The following is a 9,586-nucleotide window of genomic DNA, read 5'->3' as shown; positions in this document are numbered from 1 at the left end:
GTATACACATATGTGTCTCTATATTTACCCCTTGTATATGTGTATAACCCTATATGTATACCTCACTCTATATAAACAGGTCTATATAGGGAGGGATATAAGTTATAGATACATCTACCCCTTTGAGAGAGGACAGAAATGGTATCAAAATAAATAAATGATGTTATTTATATGTATTACATATACAAATACAAAATGCTATGCACAGATAATTTTAAATACTGATACAAAAATGTCTAGCTACAGATAGAGATACAGCTACAGACATAGGCTTGCCAGGCACTCTTGTGCGGGGCGGCAGGGGTCTGCCCACCCGCGCAGTCCCCCTGCCCTCTGACCGACACCGGCCGTGTTATTTGTGAGCTTCCCCTGGCGGGACGAGGCGCTGAGGGCCGTGACTCAGCTGCTCGGCTGGGTGGTGTCCAGCCAGTGGTTGGCAGAGATAAGCCCCCCCGCAACATCCTCCCTTTATTCCGGACTTTTTGTTTGTTTTTGTCCTGGCACACAAAACAAAAACTCCGTCGGGGACTGCTGCGGCGGAGGCAAGTGTAAGAGGCAGAGCAGTGATGACAGAGGAGAGGTATCCCAAAGTAAGTGACCGAGTGAGCCCCCAGGGCTCCTGAACGGAAAATATGGGAAGGGGGCTATGTCCGTCTGCACGTGCTGGGACCCACCAATAAACCATGTAAGATGCCGCAGGAGCTTGTACCGTTACCTCCTTCGGCATCCTGAGTACTTTTCACCCGTACTGTCAACTCAACGTTGGCAGAGAAATGGCACATGGGTAGTTATGCCGCTGAACTCATTTCAGCCGTGCTGGACGAGCTGTAAGTGTTGAAACCATGTGGTTGTGGTTCAGTCTATTCAGTTGTGATTCCCTGTGCCTTTAATGATGGTTCTTACTACGGTGCAGCTCTGCGCAAACAATTTTGCAACGTGCACTTTCAATTTGGGATATTATTTTGTATCTTGTCTCTTGTGTAGACAAGGAAGGAGCTTTGGTGGGACACAGGACCTGTATGAGGATGAAGTTCATTTAGCCTGGGATCTTTTATGCTTATTACCCACTCTCTAATTGCTTTATCCAGTTTAAAGTACCTCCTCACAGTCAGACTCCTTACTTGAGAACGTGCTCCCTCATGTAAGACATCTCAGGTGGTTGACGCTTTTCTTTTGTTACGAAGTTCAAAACATATCTGCTGGAGTCACCTGCCCACTTCTGCAAGGGTAAATGTACATTACTAACAATCACCAGTAGTGCTGTCATTTTTGAAGGTATTTTTTAATTAATCTCTTCCAATATTGGCCTTGTTAGGAATTAGAGGTTTATTGATATATCTGCGAAGCTGTAAAGGTGGCTGGATGTAAATATCAAGGTGGGAAAATAAATTGTTTAAGATCATCTTAGCAGAAGATATAACTAGTATACTGAGATTAGGAAATGGAGTATAGGCAAAACATTTTTCATCTTGAATTTGTGTTTCTGTTAAGCAAGCTGGCATTCAATAATTTAAAAATCTAACATTGGTTATATTTTCCAAAATTTTAAAATATGTGTGAAATATCCGTAGCAACTTACACTTGAATGGAAGCCCATTTGCTGTGAACAGAAGTCTGTGGATTTCCATGCTCATGTAGCGCTTCTCATAGTCAAAATACTAAACCATGCATATATTGTACAGATCTTCTAGCAAAAAATGTCTGAATTTTTACCTTAGAACACTGGAACGATAAAGCACTTTTTATCTAAAATAGGGTCTGCTGTGCGTTGCCTTGGAATATTATCAGTGTTACGCAAATTGCTAATAACGCTTAGTGTTTTATAGCAGCTTCTTTCTGCATAGGGAGTGATTACATGCTACAGTGTAGTACTCTGGCATTTACAATTTAATGCCACTTCTGAAACTCCAGTCTCAAAACGTCCCTGTCGCTTGTGTCCAAGCTCTCTCTTTTATTGCTCCATGTCAAACCATTGCCTGTATTGGTTTCTCCACTGACCATCGAAGCTGTTAGAGAATTCCTTGGAGCAAGTAAATGTAGCTCTTTGGTGGAGTAAATGTAGATCTTTGGGTGGAGTTTGCAACTACAGGTCTCTGTGAACGGGACAAAAGTAGATCCACCGAGAAGCCATTTTCTGGCTTTGAAAAAGTGCTGGGGACAGGTATGACTGGGATCAGCTGTGAGTGGGATCAGCTGTGACTGGGATCAGCTGTGAGGACATGGTTGAGTTTCTGTCCACGTGCGGCAGTGGGGCAGCATCTCTGCTGGCTTTGTGGTCTTATGGCGGAGGACAGAGGCTACCTGGCCCAGTGTAAAGCCTGCTGGTATCAAGGTAGCCTACCAAAATCTGTTAACAAATGTAAGCTGGCAGAGTAAGTCCACACAGGGTCTGCGCTCTGCGTCACGCTGCCACAAAGCTTTTGATCTGCTGCATGGAGCGCTGCAACCAAATCTATTGTGTCATTAGACCATAGCAGCCGTCACCAGCTCGTCCCAGGTGTCAGCTGTCTGGGTCCTGTCACTTGTGAGACGTGTGGGTCACCGCAGCCTCAGCCCCTGCAGTACCTGCTCTGGTCTTGGGGAACAGTGTCAGCCACCTGAAGTCGGTGGTGGCTCTTCCCAGAGCTACCTGAGGCATGCCGTCAGGGTCGTCAGTCACACGTATCAGTCAGGTCACCGACAGCGACCACTCAACTTACTGATGGCACTTTTTGTCAGAAACTGCCTGCCGGAGCCGGCAGTCCTGTCAGGCAGCCGACGCCTGGTTACCAGCCGTTTGGTTATGGCGGCCCTCTCGCTCGCCTCAGAGACCAGAACTGACAGAATTTATACGAAAAACGCAAGAAGTATTTTAGGCCAGAAATATTTTTAAGTTCCTTTGTACATGTAAAAATAAAATCAGGCTATATGAGGTGACCAAAGCAGCTGTTAAAGCCGGTTTACCCACGGCGTGACCTACTACAGCACGTTTTCACTGTCCCCTGCAGGTGGAGCAGTATGTTGGTGAAATTAAAGGTGGCCTGAGACCAGCCATGAAACTCACGGTCATAGGGGTGGTACACTCCAACCCCAAGAGGTAAGTGAAGGGGCTGGTGGGGGCTTCACCCCTGCCATACGTGTCTTCTAAATTCAAATGATTTCTTGAGGGTCTGTGCTCTTCGGGAGGAAGAAAGTCATATGGATTCACAATTTATAGCTGTATTTAATTTTCCTGCTCTTAGGTTGAGATTAAAAGGGTGAGAAAGAATTCACTGTTTGGGCCTCCTGACTGCCCTGCCAGCATTTTCTACTCCTTGCCCTTATCTAATGCGAACCAGAGGAGGCACACGAGGGGCATTTCTCCTCCAGGAAGAGCTGCAATTTTGAACCCACATCTCAGTTGTCTGTGGGGGGCTGGAATCAACACCATTTGAAAACCAATGGTTTCGGCACAGGACGTGCAGGTTCATTGCTGTGTTTAGTCTGGATGATGGCAACTGTGCTGTCATTACACTTTTTTGCATCTACAGTGATCAACTCCAGTGCAATCAACACTAGTGAAGAGTTTTGCATAACCTCTTTTAGGATACAAATTGGAACTGGCTCACCCACAAATGTGTTTGATTCCAGTCACAAGAGAGGGAAAGCAACATCAGAAGTCATTAGCATCTTACCAGAAATCAGAGGAGAAACAAAGACTGGCCTGTTCTCATCCTTTTCTGCAGCTTTTAAGCCTGTGCACAGTCCCTGTAGGAGTCCCGTGTTTCGGTCTGACAAGAAATGAATAGTACTCTCTAGTCTTTATAGGCTTCTGATGTGCTGACCATGTCCTTTCACATTTCTGAAAGTCCCAGTCATTTGATTGTTTTTTCAGCTTTTCAGTGACTCTGCTCTGTGACCCAGTGGATGCAAACAAAGATGTTGGGCTGTTATTTACAGTTAACTTCAGTGACAAATCCATCACCCGAAATGCACGAATTGCTGGGAAATGGGGAAGAGAAGAGAAGACTATTCCCTACTTCCCATTTACGGCAGGCGACACATTTAAGGTAATTTTTGGGGTACTATGATTAGGGTGGAGAAAAGGGGGGAGAAAGGCTGAAGGCTACTTACACAAATAGCTAACTATTGAAATTGACAGGTTAACTAGTCTAGTATGGCACAGAGAGCAACAGTTCAAGCTCTGATGGGAGAGATCCATTCCTTTCTCTAGTCTTAGTGAGGGAACTCACTATAAGGAGCTTTGCACTATCATCTCAGCAGAGAGTAGGTTATTTATTAGGGGCATTTCAGAAGAACCGGTAGACTTTGTGCTTCACTATCCCCATCACATGGGGTTCTAAGTCCATGCTGGTGAAATCAGCTATGCCGCTTGTCTCAAACACCATCCTCTGTCCTTTTCCATTGCAGATGGAGCTCTTATGTGAACACCAGCAAATACGAGTCTTGCTTGATGGACGGCAGCTCTGTGATTTCACTCACCGCATTCAGCCCCTGAACTTGGTGAAAGCTTTGCAGATCACAGGGGACATCAAGCTTACCAAAGTGGCTTGAAAAAAAAGGAGACCACAATATCACCAGAGGACAGAGGCAAATGTACTTCCTCCTGTCTGAGAAATGTTTTATTTTTTTCCCCTGGCTGATTTTGGAGAGTGGGAACTGTGTCTTTGTCATTTGCTGATGTGTTTGAAACATACACTTTTTTTCTCATACACACTCAGCAATTGCAGAGCTATGGCTGGTCCAGGTAAATCAGAACGCCTTTGCTGTTGGCTCTTGCTGTACTCTCATGGCCTCCCAAACTGCAAGATTTATGATGCTATGCAGTATCTCACATCCTTATGGTCCCCTAGCCCCCCAGGCATGCCAGCTGGGGCAGGTTGGAGGTCAGTCTTCTGCGGCGGGATGGCTGTTACCCTTGTGACAAGAACTGGGCAGTATGCAGGTGGTGGGACTGACAAAAGAGCAGCAGAAGATTTCCTTATAAGTGAATAAGGGAGTCTGGTGGGCCCCAGCAAGGCTCACATTATCAGGAGGGAATTGCTTTTCCTGGAAGCTCTGCTCAGTCGCACAAAGCCATTTGTGTTTCCCAGTACAGAGCAATAAATGCCTTACCACCATCCCTGTCTCTTGCAGGTAGCGTTCTTGTGAATTGAAAGGTTTCAACAGCTATGGATTTCACAGTCTTCTCTGGACCAGCCCTAGGAAATGGTATCTGTAGCTGAAACTGCATTGCCCGTTCTTGTATCTAATTAAAACTGCATCTTTGCTGGCAAACTTCTTTACCAGCTCTGTTAAATATTTGAATGCACGAGTGTTGTATTGTTATTTCATTGCTGTAGATTTAGAAAAAAGTCCTAAATACATGGCTGTTCTAATACATATATAAGCATATATCATAGCTGCTGCCTTTGGCTCTGTTATGATTGTTTGGTTATAACACAGGATGAAAGGGAAAGTCTCGAGACGAAGAGACTTTTTTTTCAGTACATAACTTGGAGAACAGAAAATCTGCAAAGAGGTGGTTCTGTGGATAGAGGGCTATCAAATTCCTCTGTGACTTCAGGGAAGATATACAGCATGCTGTCTTCAGAGGGCTTTTGGAGGCTCTGCAGAATCTGGCTGTCAGATACAGGTACTCAGATAACACGAGGAATTTTATGAAAATAGTATATCAGCAGGCTGGTCGGGTGTTCTAATCATCTCATATATTCCATCCTACCCTCTGGTGTTGTGGAGAACGTCTCAGTTTCTATGTAAGTCTAAATTTACAGTGTATGAAACCATTATTTTCGTATACTCAAACTGCCCTCTGAGAAAAATAATGTCTAAAGAGCACAGGAGATTCAAATGCACTGAACTTTTTTTTATATTTAATAATATCAAAGTCAAGTTTACTAGACAAATAATGGAAAATTTAATGGCTTAAAATAGAAAAAGCAATAGTCAGAACTGCTATTAGAGTTCTCAGTCCCAATGGTGCTCCACGTAAATGGACTTACGGTGATAATCAGGAGGAAAAGTCTTGCTTTTATGGCTGGGTGATTTCTTCCAATATATTCAGCACCAGCGATTGACTGGAATAACTGCCACTGGTCGGATTTGATCCTTAGGATCACCAGCACAAGAATAATCTATATACCGGAGAAGAGGATCCTTTGGTCTTTTCCAGCCTAACAGAGAACCAAATGGTAGAGCAGACAGATGGACAGACAGATCCCTGGTTTGTTTCACAATAGTGATTATCCTGGGCAGCTGGATTGTGGCTGAGCACAAGACTCTTGTGGTATACCAAGAAAGGCAGCCTCAGACACCAGGACCTTTCATGACTTTGATTCAGTCAGTCTTCACTAATTAAGTTTATGAGCCCCTTTATAAAGGGGAAAGGAGCAAGACACTTCTGCTTTAGGATAAAGCACAATCTGGATATGTAAGATATAGACTAAATAGTTGTACAAAAGAATTATTTTCTTCCATCTTGGAATATTATATCTCATTGTTTCCTTGTAAAGCCCCGTTTGTCTGTATCCACCTGTTGTCTTTTGTCTCTTGGTTAGATGGTAAGTTCTTGGTGGGGAATTATTCTGGATCTACATGACTCCTAGGCACCTAGGATGCTGGTCTGCCAGGAATTGCTAGGTGCTATGGTGATACAAATAACAAAAATAGACTATCTAAGGGAAAAACAACACTCCCAGACAATGAGAGCAGGAAACTTGGTCACAAATGTGACTTGTCATTTGGCATGGAGTCCACCTCACTCATGTTAGTGGTTTGATTGCCTCAATCCACTGTGCTCGCTCTGCCTTGGAGCTAGCCTGGATATAATAATGAATGTCATTTTTGGTGATGATTTTGAAGAGGTTGCCTTGCACATTGCCCTTCACTCCTGCAGAGAAAAAAAATATGGCAGATCAGGAAGGTGCACAGAGAAATGCTTTGTGGCAGATATGAAGCTTTATAGGAAAGAATTTTAATTTAGTGAATTAGGGTATCAGACCTTTCCATTTCATTATGGATAAGACACCTAAAGCTTTTGTGTCTTTGATTTCCCTTCTGCAAAATAAAGATACAGTACAGACACCCCTCACATAGACTGTATAAACTATGTACTATGTGTATAAACTGTGTACTATGCTTCATATATAAAATAGCCACTGTTAAGATGGAGAATCTTACTTGAGTTATACAATAGAGGGATGAACTCCCTACCAGTTTGTGCAGTAGATTAGATTTGCTCCTGCCTATCTTCAGGTTCCTCTTAGCAAGGAGCTCTGTTATTCATCATGGCCCCCCACCCTGGACCGTATCTTTTTCAGACCCTGTCTTTTGTCTTTAGAAAGATGCTCCCTATTTGAGATCCACACATTCTGCTTACTGTCGTAAAATAAATTGCTTTAACAGCAGAAACACTTATCCATGAGGCTGAGGTTCTATACAAATGCCTAAGTTAAGCATATTCACTAGCAGAACTGGTTTTTGTATTGCTGTCCTTATGTCTCCCCTACATTTGGGTTCTAGCAGATTAAAAAGGAAAAGGTAATAGCATAAGTAGAGAGGACACACAGAAAAGGGATGGCATCAGGGGATGCCTCAAGACTTTGAGTTAAACATAATGCCAAAAAGAAGGTGTTTCCTCTTTGTCTGTTACCTCTGGAGTATTTATCAGTGTTTTAGGACTGTCTCAGAGGTCATCTGACTGAGAAAAGCCCATAAAAAGGAGAACACCCAAGATATGTGGAAATAACGCTAAAAAAAATCCCTTCTGGTATGCACAACCCAGCGGTTGTAGGGATTTTTTATGATACGCCTCTTCCCTTGCTTGCAAGGGGAGAGGAAAGGCCAACCCACTTGTGCATACAGACAGCCATACACACAAACCCATACCCAAAGACTGTATTGCTATGGCATAAATATGTGCATATGAAAGTTTAGAGGCTTGTGCTTACCTGCTGGGACTCCGTTGTCCTCCAGAGCTGAGACAAGACAGCCACGAAGAGAAAATCCACCTACTGGCCTGTTTTCTTCCTGCAAAGAAAAAGGAAATGGGGCTTATCTGGAAAATATCATCATTAGAATAATTTCCCAGAGCACATACATTATTTTTATGAAGGTGGAGATGTAATGCCAGTCCTTCCAGATATAAAACATCCACGTCACAAGAAAAGTCAATTAGGACATGTAATTAAATACATTATTATGTTGTTCTAATCTCAGATATTTCTCTGATGTAGCTGGGAATGGTAGAGGTCAATTAAAAGCACAAGGGTAGGCTAACAATCACATTTCAAACTTATGTATTATCAATAACAACCCATATTTAAAAAAATATATATTTTTGCAAGTTTTTAGCTTGCTGCTTTTCACTGAGACTGTATGGGAGAAATTTGACCGTTTTCACTAGTAGGCTGGCTCTCTTGTCTGATCTTCAGTTCTGCAGTTTGTGTTTATAGCATTACAAGGATGAGTTGCAGTGCAAAAAAAACCCACAAAGAAACAGGCAACAAAAAATGAACCAGCTCCATAAGCTCTTTTCACTGTTACGTTGTTTGTGTTTTCTTTAAAAGTCACATAAAGCATTTCTATACATGTTCTTTTAGCAACCTGTTGGGCTTTGTGGTACCCTATGCATCTGGGGCTGATGGATCCACATGCCCTTCTGGGTTCCTCACATTGATTATTACATCCATGGAGATAAATTCTACTATTCCCTGAGAACTGAGTAACAGAAATTCCTATAAATACTTTGGCATCAAGGAGACCCTATTCAATGTTGGAATAAGAATGTAAAAAATCCCAGTAGCAGTATGACCCTCAAGGGGTGGGATGTCAGCCCAGAAAGATCACAGCCAGGAAGAATCCCTGCAGGAGCATGGTCCCAGACTGTGTGGGTACAGCAAAAGACCAATCCCAAGAAAACTGCTGCCCCTCAGCTAAGGAAAAGGAATCTCACTGGGGAGAAGACAGGAGGGAAGTTGCAGGGATAGAAAATCCTACAAAGACAACCTCCCAGGGTAAGGCCAGAGAGGTCTTATTCCCCAGGAAATGGATAGAGGAACCCAGAGGGAGATTTGGGTGAGAGAAACATTTACAGCATAATTGTGTTTTCATTATAATATTTAGGTCTGTAAGAGGATTTCTGGGGGTAGTAACTCCCCACTTCCATACCTTAGTGGGATCATAGTAGTGCAAAAAAGCAGGATCAGCTCTCAAAACAAATCTCCTCACTTTCCAGTTTTTCCTCTTGTGCCCCTGCAAAACAGAAGAATTAAAGTTACCACCAGTAAATACCTCCTGCAATGACCATTTTCCTGCAGGCTGTAGGGCGGACCTAAATAGGTGCTGAAAAAAGAGGTTTTGGAGCCAACAGAGAAAAATCTTTTCTGACACACTAGTAACTCCCAGGATTTTCTGCTTAACATCCTTCTTTATACATTGATAATTCCTTCCTCTCTCCCTTCTTTGTGCTGAGAACCAAGAAAGCAGAGTGACAGGACCAAGTGATTATATACCTGATTCCTGCTCTTAATCTCAGATTAAATAAGGGTCTTGGATTAAAAACCCATGCTGTGCGTGCTCTGAGGGGATTATGTCAGCTCCTTTTGCA

General features: G+C 43.1%; 2 protein-coding genes across 2 annotated transcripts in view; one reads left to right on the top strand and one right to left on the bottom strand.

Annotated features, from left to right (window-relative positions):
- Positions 1–566: 566 nt before the first annotated feature.
- On the top strand, positions 567–4,693 carry LOC104083633 (galectin-related protein A-like). The gene is made up of 4 exons (XM_009587168.1): positions 567–590; positions 2,988–3,076; positions 3,854–4,028; positions 4,390–4,693. Exons 1-4 carry the CDS (start codon positions 567–569, stop codon positions 4,531–4,533), a joined length of 432 nt encoding a protein of 143 aa, XP_009585463.1. The 3' UTR covers positions 4,534–4,693.
- A 1,934-nt stretch (positions 4,694–6,627) lies between these two features.
- Positions 6,628–9,586, bottom strand: part of PLEK2 (pleckstrin 2) — a 9,906-nt gene continuing 6,947 nt past the window's right edge. The window contains exons 7-9 of the mRNA XM_009587167.1: positions 9,148–9,231; positions 7,929–8,007; positions 6,628–6,868 (exon numbers count right to left, since the gene is read on the bottom strand). Of these exons, the coding sequence (XP_009585462.1) occupies positions 6,741–6,868; positions 7,929–8,007; positions 9,148–9,231 (291 nt within the window). The 3' untranslated portion in view covers positions 6,628–6,740. The remainder of the gene's footprint in view (positions 6,869–7,928; positions 8,008–9,147; positions 9,232–9,586) is intronic.

Source organism: Fulmarus glacialis, unplaced genomic scaffold, assembly GCF_000690835.1.
Source record: "Fulmarus glacialis isolate BGI_N327 unplaced genomic scaffold, ASM69083v1 scaffold29931, whole genome shotgun sequence".
NCBI lineage: Eukaryota > Metazoa > Chordata > Aves > Procellariiformes > Procellariidae > Fulmarus > Fulmarus glacialis.
This window is presented reverse-complemented; position numbering and strand designations above follow the sequence as displayed.

Excerpts from the sequence above, each read along its gene's own strand:
- LOC104083633 (XM_009587168.1), top strand. The coding sequence starts at position 567 with ATGACAGAGGAGAGGTATCCCAAA. Across the intron at positions 591-2,987 it reads CAGAGGAGAGGTATCCCAAA|GTGGAGCAGTATGTTGGTGA; the intron begins GTAAGTGACCGA and ends TGTCCCCTGCAG. Across the intron at positions 4,029-4,389 it reads CGGCAGGCGACACATTTAAG|ATGGAGCTCTTATGTGAACA; the intron begins GTAATTTTTGGG and ends TTTCCATTGCAG.